An 18,093-nucleotide genomic window follows, 5' to 3' on the forward strand; every position below is an offset into this window, starting at 1 on the left:
ATGAGTGTATGCATTTGTGAAAATTGATCGAATGGTACACTTAAGGTTTGAGCATTTCACTGTGTGTGAAATACACCCCAGTTTTTTTATACCCCAGTTTTTAAACAATGATATTTTGGGTCTTCATTAATAGGAGCATGCATCTAGAATTGCTAAGAAGGGCAAGTTGGGGAATATTTATGTTACCCCTTCAGAGTAATTCTTTAATAGTTTTGGAGACAGTACTTAACACCAAACGCTATGTTTAACTTGAGCTTTTTTGTCGGTTGTACAGTTGGAGGACCTATTTTCAGAATCTTGTCAGAGTTCAGGGGGCAGTATTTATAAAGAGGGAAAAGGTAGCCCTCTCAGATTGGCGCTCCAGAACTTCACATGCCATGTTTCTGATAACCGTGCTCCAGACCAGTGGGTCTCAGCTGGGAACCTTTTCTTCCCTCTCAGGGTACATTTGGCAACGCCCAGAGATATTTTTGGTTGTCAGCTGGTGGGAGGAGGAGGTGTTGAGCTACTGGCATCTAGTGGGTAGAAGCTGTGGAGGCTGCTAAACCCTCTACAATGCACAGGACGGCCTCCACAACAAAGAGCAGCTCATCCAGGCTGCCATTGGTGCCGACTTCGAGAAACCTTGTTTTACATTTGCCCTTACTACTGAAGCTGAGTCAGTCTCAGTCTTCCAGGTGCTGACTATACTCATAGTCCAAATCAATTGTGGAAACTTGGCATTTTCACAAATTGCATATTTCTTCCCTGTCAGAAGTTAATATTAAATACTTGTAAGTATATGTAATCTTAAATTTTGAGATAAAATTCCATGCGTTAAGAGCATTTCCAAAATCCAAATTAAATCTGTTGTTTCTGTTGATTGTTAAATTCTTCAGATGTGAGTTTTGTTCTTAACTTTATTTCATTAAATCTTCAAACAAATGATCTTCGTTGTCATTCTTTAAAAAATAAATAGGGGGGCTTCCCTGGTGGCGCAGTGGTTGAGAGTCCGCCTGCCAATGCAGGGGACACGGGTTCGTGCCCCGGTCTGGGAGGATCCCACATGCCGCGGAGCGGCTGGGCCCATGAGCCATGGCCGCTGAGCCTGCGCATCCGGAGCCTGTGCTCCGCAACGGGAGAGGCCACGACAGTGAGAGGCCCGCGTACTGCAAAAAAAAAAAATAATAATAATAATAAATAGGGGCTTCCCTGGTGGCGCAGTGGTTGGGAGTCTGCCTGCCGATGCAGGGGACACGGGTTCGTGCCCCGGTCCGGGGAGATCCCGCCTGCCGCGGAGCGGCCGGGACCGTGAGCCATGGCCGCTGAGCGTGCGCGTCCGGAGCCTGTGCTCCGCGGCGGGAGAGGCCACGGCAGTGAGAGGCCCACGTACCGCAAAAGAAAGAAAAAAAATAAAATAAATAAATAGATAAATAAAAAGGCTTTATTATCAAATCAGAAGAAATGAATGATAGTAATTTATCTATTTTTCTCTCTACACAGAATGACAGGGAGTGAATTTTTCTCTCGTTTCCCCGAACTCTATCCCTTTCTTCTCAAACAGTTGGAAACTGTAGCCAATACCGTGGACAGGTAAGAAGAGAATAGGGTGGGGCAAAGTGAAATCAAGGATGTGAATTACTTCAAGATTTTCCCCTCCAGGCAGCAATTGATCAGCTCCTTCCTTGTAAACATAGATGGATTTTTTTAAAGTGCTTCTTTATTAAATACATTGTGTTGCCTGACACTCTGTAGTAGATATATACCTGAAAGGTTGTATAAAATCCAGGTTTTATATTATATTTTACATTTTAAAAATCCTATTTTTAAAGTTTTTAGTGTTTTATAGGAGTTAGCTTTTTAGAAGCACATGGTGATTTCTTCTAAGAATCATTTTCTTCCTCTTATATTCAAAATCTGTGTGTTTACATATTGAGTTTGCTTTAACACACCCCTGTCATTTTTTTTATCACTGGCCTGTTGCAGCTGACTAATCTGGTCACTTGTGATCAGAAATGGTACTATTCTACTTGAGTGAAGATGGCCAGTGACCCTGGAAACACAAAATAATGCTATTAAAGGGCTTTGAGTCTGATCAGAGCAGATCAAAAAGTTCACCATTGTCTTTTCAATCACATTCTGTGGCTGGTAGTATAATTTTTAGAATGGACATCTTAGAGCATGGACCATTTTATTCTTTTAGCAGTTTTTGCACTTGGCATGAATTTATACCAATTGTCTGTAATGAGAAAATAAAATCGCATCAGTGAATTTTACTTCTGTTTATGATCCATTTTCTCACATTAGTAATTTGTGCAGACAGGCTTTTCTGGCCCTGGTAAGTGACTGTTCATGCTTTCTTAAGTACATTTAGATGTTAAAAGTTTCACATTTCATACTCTGAAATAGACACCTCTCTACTGTCTGAACAGCTGAGATCAAAACAGCAGACTCGAATTATCAAATAATATGCTTTGAGAAGAGAATCCTGTGCAGAAGCCCAATCCGTGGCTTTGCCAGTAGTTCTTCCTCATTTGCACACTAAGAAAATATGAAGTGAATGGAGGAAAAAACGCAAAAAGGAAAATTATTGCTGATCATAGAGTCTCACTTTATATATCAATACATAATTATTTAATGAGAAAAACGTTTGAAGATAGTGCCTTGCCTAAAGTTTTAAACCTTTTATGTACAATAATTTTTTTTTTTCAGTGATACAGGAGAACTAAACCATCATCCCAGCATGTTTCTCTTACTTTTGGTGTTGGGGAGGCTCTACCCTTCCCCGATGGATGGCACCTGTTCTGCTCTCAGCATGGCACCTTTTATTCCCTTCATTATGAGGTAGTGTATGCCTCACGGAAATAATGGGAATGGGCATGGGGGCTTTATGGGGCTGTTTAATCCTGTTCCTATTTCAGAAATTATAGATTTTTTTTTTTTTTTTACTCTGGGAGGGTTCTTGTGAAGGCGGGGGCCTGGGATTATTGCCATTGCCCCCAACTGGTCTCCAGTGTTTCAGATGGTGGGTTTAGGAGCTCATGTCTACTGTTTAAGTAGTGTTTTCTGGGAGTCCTGCCTGCTAATGGGTGTGTGGTGTTGATAGGAGATACCCCCTTTTGATAAACGTAGCCTGGGTGTTTACATTATCCCTGTGTTGAGCCTGGCCAGCATGGGGCAGGCTCAGTTCTGGCATATATCCCCTGTCCAGGGGTTCAGGAGGACACCTGCCCCTTCACTCTGGAGGAGTTTGCTGGTGGTTGCAAGGGGCAACATCTAGATGGCAATGCTGTGTAGCACGAGTTCACTTCCCACTCATCCTCCCTTTCAAGCTTGGAGTACCTGAGAAAAAGCCATGCATAAAGATTACACATGGATTCAAATGATAACAGGCTTTTCTGCTTCTACAGCCTATTACCACTTCCTCTTGTTATATTTTTTGAGGCATTCGCCAGCTTCTGATCACCTTTTTCATTTTGGATCAAAGGCCTCAATAAACAGGCCTCCAAAGAGTATTGAAATTTTCTTATGAAATATTTCAGAAACCCTGTGATATTAGTTAGCTTTTACCTTTCTGCTTACCTCTTGACAAAACAGTACCTTCATTTTTATGTATCTACCAAAAATTGAAATACAGCAGAAGGATAAAATATAACCAACTCAAGAGAGTGTACTTGTTATTTATGTGGTGCCCTGGGTTCCACTTCCTGGTTTCACAGCGCTGACTGATGCATTTTAATGTGAGAAACCATTAAACACAAGATTCTGGTGTGTGATTGCTGTAGCCATTTGTTTGCACCAAGCCCTGGCTGTGGCTGTGTTATCTGTGATCACAGAGATGACTCACTCAGATTGGTTTTTGTTTCCTGATACACAGAGTTACCAGCCTCCCATATCCAGCATTTGGTGATTCATTTTAGGAATTTGGGTCATAAATTTAACTTTCAGGAGCATTTAAAAATTGTACTTTCACATATAACTGGAAAGAACTAAAAAATAATTCAGAAAGTTGATGGTTGGGGGAGGCACATATACAGAATCACAGTGTACATTAGAAACAAAGACACGCTTTAGAACTTTATCATCCTGTGTTGAGAACATCCAATTTGTGGAAGCTTATTTCTAATCAACCTGATACGTGTTACATCCTAGAAACCAGAAGTTACTATGTTGAAAGTATCCTTCCTGTTATTTATTAGTTTACATATAATCAGAAAGCTCATATTACTAATTATACTCAGAGTACTTATTACATATACAAAGATCACGTGAACATAGGAGATTTAAATATTGCCTTAAGGCTAATGTACTTAGTGCATCTTCTTTTTCTTAACTCAGAAACACAAAGAAAGAAATGTACAGTTCTCCTGTCCTTCCAGTGAAAATGCCTTAGACAGTGGTTGCTTTCTACTTGAATAAAGATTCATAGAGCACCACCAGCAGCAAAAGTGCCATAGCGGATTCCTTAGAGTGTCTGTAGGCTCTGGTTTATTGAATGTCCAAGTATGTTATAGGCAGTGTTTCTCAAACTTTAAGATGTAAACATATCACTTGGGGGTCTCATAAATTCTGATTCAGTAGGTCTGGGGTGGGGCCTGAGATTCTGCATTTCACACAGACTTCTAATAATGCTGAGGCCGCTGGTCTGCAGATCACACATTGAGTAGCAAGACTAAATTTGAGATATCGAACATTATCAGAACCACACACATACAGAGAGATGATTTTAATAAACTATACAGTAGTAGGATCATACTTGGAACTTGGTTAGGCTATTCAGGAGGTTTATTAGAAGTAGCTTTTGACCCAGGAATGCAGAGAACAAGCAAGAAAATATTCTGAGCAGAGAATTCAGTAGGAAGTAGACCAAGCTTGTTGAGTCTCCACTGTTTGCCAGGCACTGAACTGGGGCATTTTGCTTAACAATGACTCTGAGAGGAGGTGTTACACCTCTCTTTACCTGTTGAGGAAACTGAGGTTCAGAAAGTGACTCAGTTATAGAGTTGGAATATGAACCCAAGACTGTAGGGCTTGTCAAGAGTGTTGGGTATCCTCTTTCTATTACACCAAATTATCCAACTCCCTTTTGTATAGTTAAGAGTTTTGGCTACACTGAGTAGCCCCAAGGGCCCTGAAATTTATGCAGCTAGGAGCGATTAGGAGCCCGTATCTAGGCAGTGGATCCAAGTGCAGGCTATTTTCACGATGGAGAAGTCATGCCCCACTTGCAGTGGGGTCTACTCCTGACCTTGCTTTTCCAGTGGTGGCAGTGGCTTGATTGGGCGCAGGCTTTCTCTCAGGCTTACATCTGTGGGATCATTGCTTGGGGTAATTGGGGCCAGTCTGTGGCCTGGGATAGAAGAAGCCTGGCTTTTCTTTCTTGAAAAGAAAGAAGAAAGATCCTAAATTTAGAGTTAGAAAACCCAGTTTTGGGTTTCATCAACCTACTGCCAGGACAACCTTGTGCTACCCTAAAATGTTCACAGTCACACCGGAGAGATGAACTATATAAAAAGATTTTTTTTAAATAGCAAATTTGTTAAAACTATACACATTAGATTTAAATTACTTCTGAGAAAATTATTCATGAAGAAAGTGAAAGATTGATCATAAAAACCTGCCAATCCAGGCAGTGTTTGTGGTTCTAATCATGGTAAAGATTGGGCTGTGTTGACTTGGCATAATGGCTGAAAAGACGGATGTATGCATAAGTGGATGGGCAATGTTTTATTTTTGTGGCATTGCTAGTATTAATTTACGTACTTGGAAGAGCTCTAATCAGGCTCTTGGATACTCTGAGTTTAGCTAAAGCAAAATTTTTCAGCTAGTGGGAATAGCACAGAGGTTGCTCTGACTGTGCTAAAGTGAATCAGTTGTACAATGAGAAGATTAAAAGCCCTGATGACAGCTTTTTATTTCCCTTTGATTTACATATACTTACCTGCCATTTCCTTCCTCTCTGTGAGGTGTTAGGAAGTATTATTTGTACCTTTGTCCCTTATTCCACATTTGGGAATCCAAGCTTATATCTCTGTTGCCTTTCTTTGTTAACTTAAATCTTAGAAGCTTCTGATGTGGATCTTCCACAGTTATGTGTGTGCACAGCTATGATTTGTTGCATCATCTTGGAACAGAAATGATCATGTTAATCCCAGTGTTTTGTTTACAAGGTTTTTTCAAATCGAGTGTACTTTATGTGCCTAATGCTGTGCTGGATCCAGATACACAGCTCTCTTCCATGCAGAGATGATGCCTTCAATTTAAGGCCATTCACCCTTCAGTTCAGACACCACAGAGCAGAGTGACGTATGCTTTAAAAGGAACCTTGACTAGCTCCCTGAATACACTTCACTAGTGCCCACTTGTCCGGGGCTTTCTAGAGACCAGAATGTCTCTGGACACACACCTTGGAATTCCCTTTCACAAGCAAGCTTCAAGTTTGAATTGATGAGCTGTAGGAAACCAAAAATGCCTCAAACCTCGGCAATCCTGAACAGAACAAAGGCCCTGGACTCAAGAGAGTTGGTTCTTTCTAAGCTCTGCCACTTATTCACTAGCTGTGATGCTTGAGCAAGGTTCTGTACACTCCTTGGACCAGTGTGGTACCTGTGTGTGTGAGGCAAAAAGTGCCTTCTGTTGCAGATAACTGAGGTCTCAGCATCGGATTAAATCCCTCTACTGCCTTTTGTTCACTCTGGGATGCTTTTAAAAGGATCTCCCCACCCCCCCCCTTCTTGACTTATTTTCATTGCAAATGACTTTTGGTATGTTTTTCTCTAAATCATTTCAATCATTGTTCACTTTAGGTAAATTTTCAGTGAAATCTGCCTTTCTGTTTTGTGAAAAATTTTGAGGTACAAATAACCATAGAATCTTAATTAAACACGTGGCAGTGGAAATCACCCATAGCGACCTATGTATGCAATGGAAACTGTTTCAGTTGCGATATTGAAACATCTAGTCAACAATCAAAACAAAAATTGGAAAATATGCATTTTATATATTTTTAAAATATTTCATGGAACCTTTTGATTGTACCAGTCTTAAGAAGAAGGGAGGGGTAGGGAGTACAAAAACTAAGACTTAGGCCTTTTAAGCCTATGATATTGGAAAATAATATTGACTCTTGTTTTCTTTTCCTTGAAAGTTGCATAATGCAAGAATTATCACCTTACTCTTTACCCAGGTTATGAAGTTGAAAGATCTTATTTGCCATCGTGTAGAGTTGGGGTTTTTGCAGTAGACAGTAGTTGGCTTCCACCTTCATTTGTGATTGTAATACCAGGAACTTTCCTCCAAGGTTGCACATTTCTATCTGTTCTGCCTTCCCAGAATCCTTGTGATAAGTAGAAGGCAGGATTTGCTTTATAGAGAGAGAAATCAGGCAGAGGGCTGTTGAGACACTGCTGGGAAAGAAGGCATACCCACCTCCCTTTCTCTCCACCCCAGCTCTTAATCCTCTCTCCCTCTGAATAGCTGTAGCATTCATTTAAATCTCTTATCTTACTAGTCATCATTACTGTATCATATTGTAATTTATATGCTCAATACTTATTCCCTCCAAATAAATCTTAATCTCTTTCCATGGAGAAGCAGCTGTGGATTTTTTCAGTTTGTCTTTCATTTTTGGTACCTTTCTCTGCATAGCCCAGGTTTGGGCACAGAGGCTGAATTATTAACCTAAAAACTAAACTAACTGTGAAATGAGACACTTTGTGTCTTAGCAGATCTGTGTATCTATGAAGTACTTAAGGGACTCCTAGTCTTGCAGTATTAGAGCCATATTTCATATCCCACTGGTTACTGATTATGTAGAAAGGAGGCTCAGCTGGGTTTTCTGTTTTACCTGCCCTTTGAGGAATCTTATGCTCTAATGTGAGCTCTGACATTTGCTTTTATTTTGACTTCACCTCTCTGAAGGTCACACCCTCGGTTTCCTTTTCTATCAAATTAAGGTATTGGACATTACCCAGGGTCCTCTCTGGCCTTATGAGCCTATGACCTGAGACCTTCCTGGACTCTGACCTCCTCTCCCCTGACTGCTATCCAGTCAAGGGATCTGGAGGTCCACCTTGCAGCTACCATGCTGCAGGCTTTAGAGCCAAATGAGAGGAGCCTGAATTGATAAGAGGAGGAGGGAGGTCATAGAATTATAAACAAGCCAAAATACGTGGGGGAAAGCCTCCTGATTAATGTGGCACAAAAAGGAGGGCCCCTGAGTGCTTCAGGCAGTCAATCGGTATAATGGGGATAATCCTGACTACAAAATAGCAGATAAAAGCCCCTTAGTTTGTTGATTAAGAAAAATTCTAGAGAGAGGAAGGGGTTGATAGTATAATGGTGACAGAGGGCAGACTTTTTTTAACTCCTGCTTCAGCTTTGTCTTTGCCAGTAAACTGGAAGGAAGGCCCTGAAACCAGATGTAGGTGAGGTGATAGAAAAAGAACACTGTCTCTTGTGGATAAAGGCAAATCCTTGGACCCGGATAACTTAACAGCCTCAGGTGCAAGTTAGCCTAGAGCCAAGTCAGTGATTTGGGGGATGTGTGGCATGGGAATGTTATCCTCGGAGCTTGCAGAAAGATTTCAAAAGAGAGAGGAAAAGGCATATTTTTATCAGTGACCAAACAATTGTGTTGATATTGTTTTAGACTGGATCATTCAATGTATTACTTGCAAGTGCTTCATACTTTATTTGCTGAGAGCTAGTAAGGATTCCCTAAGAATTAGTCATGCCTGAGTCACCTCATTGTTTTGATGGGATTACGAGTCTGATAGATGAGGCCAATGCTGCTTTATTCAGCGTTTGAATTACTTACTTAAAATGAAGACAGACTAGATTGCGTGCTTATTAGGTTTGCATATAAGAGAAATATAATTGGTGATGGACTCCCATTCAAAATAGTCTTTAAGCATGAGAGTGACAGACACAAATTTAAGATAGTAGCCATTACCTTTATGAAGCAGGGAAGAAGGGGATAAAATTAAGGAAGCATATACTAGGAGCTTGTTTTATTTGTGATGTGTTCTTAAGCTGGGTTTGGGGCAACTGGCTGTTATATTATTCTCTCTACTCTTTTTTATTTGATATGTCTAATATCATCCATAATTGAAAAATATGATTTCAGAGTAGCCTTGGAAGACTGGATTGATGGGCTGAGACTATCAAGATAACATTTAATAGAGATATATATCATGTTCTGATTTTGTAAAGAAAAGTCAAAATTACACACATATAGAATGAGAGCTGTCGGCTTCATAGCAGTTTTTATGAAAAAATCTTGGGGAATGGGATTTCCTGGTGAGCCCTGAGGAAGCAGTATGACACAGTTGCTGCTTCTAGGTAGTGAAGGCTATAGTCCCCCTGAACTCTGCTGGTCAGACTAAACCCACATCATTCTGCTATTATGTTATTATGCTGTGGGCTTCCCATTTTAGGAGGGTCACTGATAAACTAATATTTATCCAGAGAAGGTGACCAAGATGAGGAGGAAGCTGAACATCTGGAAATAGTTAGACTGGAAAAGACTAGTTAGAGGCAACATGGTAATGGTCTTTACATATTTGAGAGGCAGCCGTATGACAGAAGGCACATAATCTCTCTCTTGTGCTCCCAATGGGAAAGTAAGAGATAGATTTCAGATTTTAATATAAGGAAGAATTTTGTGAGAGTTAACATTCTGCATCAAGAGAACGAACAGATTTCCATAATTCTGAGCTGCTGGTCATTGAATGTCATCAAGGAAAACTGATCACACGTTGTGTATATTTTTTAGATTTCTACAGTGCATCTGAGGTGGAGCCGGATGACCGTCAAGGCATCTTTTTGAGGTGTCTTATTTTAGAATAGCTGAACAACCTGGCTGTAGATTCTAAATGTGCAGTGAAATGATAAACCTGCCTCTAAACCTGTACACATATTTGTACATTTTTATTCAGGTACCCCTTAGGGGTACCTGAGGTTCAGTGTGTGGAATGAAATCATGTTTTCTGCATCGTGTGGCTTTTTTGCGAAGAGTTCTGGCATAAAAAGATACTCTGTCATCTGTTTATTCATGGGTTCCACCATCTACCAGTTGGGGTGCCATACTTCACATGGCCCACAGGTCACAGTGGTCTGCCCCTACATGGTACCCTTCAGCAGTTAATCCACTTAAATTTAACTTCTATAACTTTGTTCTCTGTAGTTCTGAAAACATTTTTTTGGCCTATGGGATGTTATGTCTGAAAAGCATTCCTTATTAATTTAATTATCGTTTTTTGGTGGTTGCTATATTTTTCTCCATTTCAGATGTTGGCTTAAGCCACATTTGTTTTCTGACAAGTACAAGGAACATCTGAGTCTTTGAGAAAAGTCAGAGATGCTTTTCTGAAGAGTGATTAAAATAGATAACTCTTTGTTGTCCAAACTTCAAACAGAGATGCCTGTAGAAAAAATAAAGGAGTTGCCAGTCCTAGCCCATTACAAGTAAAAATACTTGAGAATAGGGCTTTCCTGGTGCTGTTACTACAGCACTTCCTCCTGCCTGGCCATCCTAGAGGTTCAGAACTCCACCTGTCCTGTGGTTACTGGTAAATTCCATGAGCCTTAGAGAATGGGATTAAAGGTTAGGAGTCTCCCTATACCATCCTGATCTGCTAACAGTGGTTGGGTGAAAAAAAGGGACCTGCCATTCCATTAACGTGTAGAAACCCTGACCTCTGGTTTTAGTGATATGACTGATACCAGGCCAGGCCTTGAGCAAGACTGTCAAGGTGCAGATGTTCAGTTCCACTCAGGGCTTTTTTGAGTGCTCAGTTTTCCTCTTTGCCTATAAGCCAAACCCGTGCCTACTCCTTCCTTTCATACAGACAGACGTGTAAATGATCCTAGTCATTACCTTCCTTGGGGCTGTTTGTTGTGTTACACAGATACACATTTTGAAATAAAGTGAGGAATCTAGGTGATGGAATTTTAGGCCTTACATAAGGGAGGACCTAAAAGCAGAGATCGGAAGGTGTTTCCCAGTGCTGGTGAAATCACAGTTTGGGCAGCTATCTACTTGGTCTCCTTTTTACCATGGCCCTGCCTGGCTAGTGCTTTATTTGGAGGGCTTTTTTGCTTATGGCCTTCTGAATTTCCAAATTCTACCCAGGGGTACCTGAGGTTCAGTGTGTGGAATGAAATCACGTTTTCTGCGTCGTGCGGCTTTTTTGCAAAGAGTTCTGGCATAAAAAGATACTCTGACATCTGTCACCGATTTTTCTCTCTCAGTTCCTAGAGAGGGGCCTGGCCAACTTAATCTCTAGTGCCAGATCTCTTTAAGACCATTTTCTAAATATGTTTTTGAGCAAAAGGAATGAGGAGTTCACCTCTTAATGGAATGCATTGACAGAGCAAGCTAGAAAAACAAAACTTGTAAGGACCAGCTTTTCTGCAGTGTTATCTGTTACTTCAGTAGGCCAGTTCAGGTCATGTTAGAACAAGTGATCTGTAGACAGCCTCGTTCTTAGGTGAAATTTCTGACAATGATGATAATCCATGGCCTGTTGCTGCCATTCACTCTCAAACTTAGAATCCAATCAGTTAATAGATTAACTAAGTAGTTGTTAAACATCCATTGTATACCTAGCTAGCATTAGGTCTTGGATAAGATGCAAAGTAAAGGAAAAAGGTTTTTCATCCTTGAAGAACTTATGATCTAGCTAGTGAGATAAAACCCATGCTTGTGAACCTGACATACTGTATATGAACCACTTAATTATATGGCAGATACACTAAGGACCAAAGTCCCGTAAACAAGGGGAGGAGCACTGGTGGGTTGGAGAAATTCAGGAGGTTTTCCCTAGTAGCAAGGCAGGAAAAGGACATGGGAATTCAGTTTACCATCCTGAAGACTTTAAGAAATCTCCCATGTTGGTTAGCAGCTCTTAAGAGAGGAAAGTCATACTGTTCATTCTGCAGACAGTGGGCTGTAACAAGCAGAAGATTGTGACAACAGAGTTTTATGATTCATAACTTGAAAGTTATCATAAAGAGCTTTGCTTCCACTTGAATCAAGAATGACCCAGGAAATTCACAAAATAAATGGTTTGCTACTTAACAGAAGAAACCGTCCATGGTGAATCTTTGGTAACTTTAATTAAGAGCAGTATTTACTCCAAGTGTTGCATTTCCAAGTCTTATGGAAATAATGAAGAGTAATGGGAAAATTATTACAAATGCAATATTTAAATTTTAAAATATTTTAATAATATTTTTCCTGGGCTTCCCTGGTGGCGCAGTGGTTGGGGGTCCGCCTGCCGATGCAGGGGACACGGGTTCGTGTCCCGGTCTGGGAGGATCCCACATGCCGCGGAGTGGCTGGGTCCGTGAGCCATGGCCGCTGAGCCTTGCGCGTCCGGAGCCTGTGCTCCGCAACGGGAGAGGCCACGGCAGTGGGAGGCCCGCGTACCACAAAAAAAAAAAAATAAATAAAATATTTTTCCTTAAGGAGCCTTTATTTCCTTAAACTTAACTATTTTCTCAAAAATGTAGCCAAGATGCTCAGCAGGCGTTTTTTTTTTTTTTTTTTAATTATTTTATTTTATTTTATTTTATTTTTTTTATTAGTTTCTGCTTTATAACAAAGTGAATCAGTCATACATATACATCTGTTCCCACATCCCCTCCCTCATGCATCTCCCTCCCTCCCACCCTCCCCATCCCACCCCTCCAGGCGGTCACAAAGCACCGAGCTGATCTCCCTGTGCTCTGCGGCTGCTTCCCACTATCTATCTACCTTACGTTTGGTAGTGTATATATGTCCATGCCTCTCTTTCCCTTTGTCACAGCTTACCCTTCCCCTTCCCCATATCCTCAAGTCCATTCTCAAGTAGGTCTGTGTCTTTATTCCCGTTTTACCCCTAGGTTCTTCATGACATTTTTTTTTTTTAATTCCATATATATGTGATAGCATACAGTATTTGTCTTTCTCTTTCTGACTTACTTCACTCTGTATGACAGACTCTAGGTCTATCCACCTCATTACAAATAGCTCAGTTTCGTTTCTTTTTATGGCTGAGTAATATTCCATTGTATATATGTGCCACATCTTCTTTATCCATTCATCCGATGATGGACACTTAGGTTGTTTCCAGCTCCGGGCTATTGTGAATAGAGCTGCAATGAACATTTTGGTACATGTCTCTTTTTGAATTATGGTTTTCTCAGGGTATATGCCTAGTAGTGGGATTTCAGCAGGCGTTTTTAATGCTGAATTGAAGATTTGAGAGTACCAAGCCCCAAATGCCAGCTAATGTGAAGTCATCTTCTCCTACCTGGTAGGGAACATTTTAGAATCAAAACTGTGTGTTTTTCTCTTTAGGCAGAAAAATCTGAATTAGGGAAGAGAGTATGAAGGTAAAGAAGAATTACAGTAGGCTTAAAATGAGACAAGAAAAATGCACGACATACCATGTTTTGATTATCTTTCTCTGATCGGCGCAGTTTTTTTCCTCCCTCTCCTCTGGGCCTTGACCCTTACCAGTCTATTTATCATCTTCTTGTTAAAACAACCTGCATTAGTCACGTCAGCTGCACCAGATCGTTCACCCTCATACCCTTTGACTTTTTCCCTTTGGGCCTTATTTTCCTCACTCACCTTGAACATTGAGACTCTTGACTGCCTGTCTTGCCTCCCCTCCATGCAGCGACAGCTATTCTCTTCTTCACCATTTATTCTTGTCTTTCACTTTATTTTGTGAGCACTCTTCATCACTAGGTCATCCATCCATTAAATGTATTTGCTGAGGGCCTACTTTGTGTCATTGCAGTAACCCAAGGCCCTACTCTCATCACCTCTTATTTGCAAGAGAAAATAGAAGCCATCAGGCATGGACTGTCTCCGTGGAGACACCCACTCTACCTACTACCATAGTTCTCTCCTTTGTTTTATAGCCAGACTCTTGGAAAAGGTTGTCTGTGTTTGCAGTCTCCATTTCCTCCCCTCTTATTCCTTCCTTAAACCACTGCAGCCTGGATGCTTCTTCCACCACTTCACTGAAGCTTCACTGACAAACGTGAAATAGTAGTGACCTCTGCATTACAAAAGCCACTGGATGCTTTTCAGTCATTATCTTTCTGAATCTTCCTCTGGTATTTGACACTCTTGCACACTGGCTTCTTCAGGATGCTCTTCCTCTGTGGCCTTGTTTGGCCATTGCTTCTTCCTCCTCTTTCAGGGCCCCTTCCTCATGCTGCCTCCTAAATGTTGGTGCACCTCTTTGTCCTGCCCTCCACTCTTTTCTTTTTTCACCTCATATGTACAGTCCTCACCTGGCTGGCAACTCACATACATTGATGAGTCAGTCCTAGATCTAGAACTTGTACAGAATCATAGATTCAACTTTCTGTTGGACAACTCCTTCTGCATGTCCCATAGACATCTAAAAAGTCAGCAGTTTCCCCCAGGTAGTGCCTCTGCACACTGAGGTCTGAACAGCCATCTCTTAGGGCCTAGCACAACGTCTGCACATTCCCCCTGGCCAACTGGAGTCAGAGGACTTCTTTGAAAGGAAACAGGACTAAGGGTATTACAGAGGATCCTTTCAATATTATTGACTATGTTCATAGGTACTCAATAACAAAAGAACATTGGGGTTTTTGTTTTTTGGGTTTTTAAAATAAATTTGTTTTATTTATTTATTTTTGGCTGCGTTGGGTCTTCGTTGCTGTGCGCAGGCTTTCTCTAGTTGCAGCGAGCGGGGGCTACTCTTCGTTGCGGTGCGTGGGCTTCTCATTGTGGTGGCTTCTCCTGTTGCAGAGCATGGACTCTGGAGCTCTAGGCACGCGGGCTTCAGTAGTTGTGGCTTGCGGGCTCTAGAGCACAGGCTCAGTAGTTGTGGCACATGGGCTTCGTTGCTCCGCAGCATGTGGGATCTTCCCCCACCAGGGCTTGGACCTGTGTCCCCTGCATTGGCAGGCGGATTCTTAACCACTGTGCCACCAGGGAAGCCCAGGAACATTGGTTTTAAAAGCCATTGACTTTTGATATCCCTTCAGTAAGTTTGAAATGATTTGCTTTTTCCCTTATACTGATGATCATCACTTTGAGGTAGCAAGTGGCAGGTGTTGGTAACTTTCTTTGGAGATGGAAAAGTCAAGGTCCAGAAGGAGTAAGCAGAATGTATCCACAGTCAAAAAGTGATTCGTTAAGGAGTCAGGGGTTGATTCGTTTATTCATTTACTCAACAGATAATTACTGTAAGCATGATTGTGTGTCCCGTACGATAGAAATACAGTGGAGCATCAGACAGATAAGATTTTTGGCATAATGGGATATCCGTCGTGCTGTGTTGCTTCTTGGTCCCTATCATCTTTGCTCTGATTTTTTTCCATATAATTAGTGATAAGTGATAATAATTAGCAGATATTTACTATGGGCCAGACACTGTTTTAGGACTTAATGCATACTAATACATTTAATCATCATGACAACACTATGAGGTCCCTAACATTCTCATTCCCATCCTCCATCCTACAGAGAGGGAAAGCTGGGCAGTGGGAAGTTTAGAAATGTGCCCTAGGTCATACTGCTAGGAAGTGATAAGGCCAGGGTTTGAACCAGGCAATCTGGCCCCAGAACCCGTGCTCTTTGCCACTCTCTTAGCTACGCTAGCTGGTGCTTAATACTACAATTCGCCCTTTTGCTCATGTTTACAATTCTCCATCTGTGGGGTATGACAAGCTAGTTCTCAATATGCCAAAATTCACCTGAAGTTTTAAATAACAAACACTTGGACTTACTTTGCTTTCTTGAGATATCTCTCCCCTGCCCCCCTTGGGCATTGCTCTAGCAGTGGTCTCTTCTTCTAATCTGAAATCAGTAGAAAAGAAAGAAAAATTTGCAGTTAAGCCCAAGTGGTTGTGACGGGTTGCTAAATAAGACTGGTTCAACTGAATTTCTGAGATTCTTGAGAAACACTGAGGATTTCTTACAAAAGAAATTTTCCTTGTAAGAGGAAATCGTGGGTCATTGCACAGTTATAAGTGCCTCAGCAAAGAAAAAATGTGTCTTGAGGCTTAAGAAGCATAAAATCTTAAAGAGATTATTTGTGGGCTGCTACTTAGGCATAATTTTTAAACTATTAGAACATATATTTTCCATCTGACTTTACCATCTTAGGTTTTTACTGTTGAAACTTAACATAATTTTGAAAGGCTTCAGGGTTGTTGAAAGAAAAAGAAAAAAAATAGTAACAAGCATTCATATAAAGCAGTTGAAGTTTACAATGTATTTTCATAAACAGTAGCTTACTTGATCATCCTCTTTTTACTGTCTTAGAAAACAGAATCATAAGGATATCACTATATGTTGAAATTTTGAAAAATTGCCAACATTTTCTTATGTGGTAATCCTACACTTTAAAAGGATACCTTAAAAAGGCAAGTCTGAATCAGTGAAGTGTTCAAATTTCTGGATATTATGAAATGAAAGTTTCATTACTCCAAATTATATGTAATATATCTAGGGAACTGCTTTTTAATGGGTGGGTAACAGTAGCATCTGGTTAACGTATTAGTTGTTAAGCCACACCTCGAGGCCTCTGAGATGGGTTGAAATCCCCCTTTGTTCCTCAGTTTCATATTTTTCATGTGCAGAGTCCCACCTCCCTTCTTCACCAACCAAAGGTTACTAGCCAAACCTGCTGGAGAGCACACTGAGAGTGAGATGTGTGAGATGTGCCCCCTGGGTTGTCTTGTTCTGTTTTGTTTCGTTTTCCATCAGGGAAAATTCCTGGTCTGGGATATTTGTGTCCTGGCCACCAGCTCCCAAGAGATGGTCACATTTCTCCCAATTTTAAATGAAACTCTCAGTCCCAGAGGTAAACATTAGCTCGGCCTCAGTCTGAATAATTGCAAAATCAAAATTAGGCAGGCCCATGTGAATGAGATTTTCTGTTTTGTCTCTACAGTGTCCAGAGCATTAACAAAATGTCTATTTGTATTGAGGGTGCTTCTGTGTAAATAAGCCTGCTCCTTTTTGATTATTGCAATCATACAGGAAAAGGCCATCTGTTTTGGTAGTAACTATGGAAATATATCTAGGTAGCCAAGGAAAAGCTGGATTGTTACTAAAGGATGTGTCACACCAACAAGAAAATAATTTACAAAGCAGGGGGTAGAAAATATTTTCAAACGCTGAAAAGTGAGTCACTTAAGCTATCTTTTTGGGTGATGGGTGAGTAGTGCTGGTTTGTTTTTTGCTTGACTGTTTATTCATTTTTTTTTCTTTTTTTCCAGAAGAATCTCTCTTTCCTGTAAAGCCAGAATTTAAGGCTCAGCTTCTTTTCAGCTTGGATAAAATGAAAAGCAAAATTCTTTTAATACTAATTATAACTTGCAGAAGTCTAGTGAAGAGAAACTTAAGAAATGTAATTCTTGTTTCCTAGCTGAGCTTCAATGCCATATAATTAATATAATTCAATCTCTTCTTACCCCTTTTTTTCTGCATGATTTAAGATATCAGAATTTAATTCATAGCCAGAATGAAAACCGGACTTAGGAAAAACTTGAAAAGACTAGAGAGGGATTTGCATTCTGCTTCATGGTTGAACACGTCCCTAAAGCAGCAGCTTTAGAATGCCATGTCCTGATAGAATTCCCCATGGAAAACTGGCCAGTAGAGCGGTTTCCTAGCGCCCTCCCCCTAGTCTGCACCACTGTGAAGTGTCATGAGGGCCTGGGATCTGAATCTAGGGAGCTTCACAGGATTGCTCCACAGCCTGACAGAAGGGCACTGGTCTCACTGGGCAATCTGTGCTCTTGTTCATAAGCCCCAGGCTGTGGGTTTTGGAACTGGCCAGCCACCCTGGCTCAACCTTGGATAAATATTCCTGGGTTCTGAGTAGGAGGGGGAATTCAAAGCCCTGTTTTTCCCAAGTCCTTCCATAACCAGTCCATGGCATGTTATGAGGTCTGAGTGGCGTGGCCATGTTTGGAGGGGGTTAGGGAACATGTTCTACTCCTAATTAATATGTACACCGCTAATAACTCAGAGGGCCAGATTCTAACCCAGCTTCACCCCCAGGGTAGTTGAAATCTGTATGGAATGATTTGAGAGGTCTTAAGCAGTGCCTTTTACCCACCCAGTTT

General features: G+C 41.0%; 1 protein-coding gene across 1 annotated transcript in view; it reads left to right on the forward strand.

Moving 5' to 3' along the window:
* THADA (THADA armadillo repeat containing) overlaps positions 1-18,093 on the forward strand; it is a gene marked incomplete at both ends in the record, with an annotated part of 312,306 nt that overhangs the window by 131,176 nt on the left and 163,037 nt on the right. Inside the window, 2 exons of the mRNA XM_079720411.1 lie at positions 1,483-1,572; positions 2,692-2,823. Coding sequence (XP_079576537.1) covers positions 1,483-1,572; positions 2,692-2,823 — 222 coding nt within the window. The remainder of the gene's footprint in view (positions 1-1,482; positions 1,573-2,691; positions 2,824-18,093) is intronic.

This window comes from Hyperoodon ampullatus (genome assembly GCF_949752795.1).
Source record: "Hyperoodon ampullatus genome assembly, chromosome: 15".
In the NCBI taxonomy this organism is placed as follows: Eukaryota; Metazoa; Chordata; class Mammalia; order Artiodactyla; family Ziphiidae; genus Hyperoodon; species Hyperoodon ampullatus.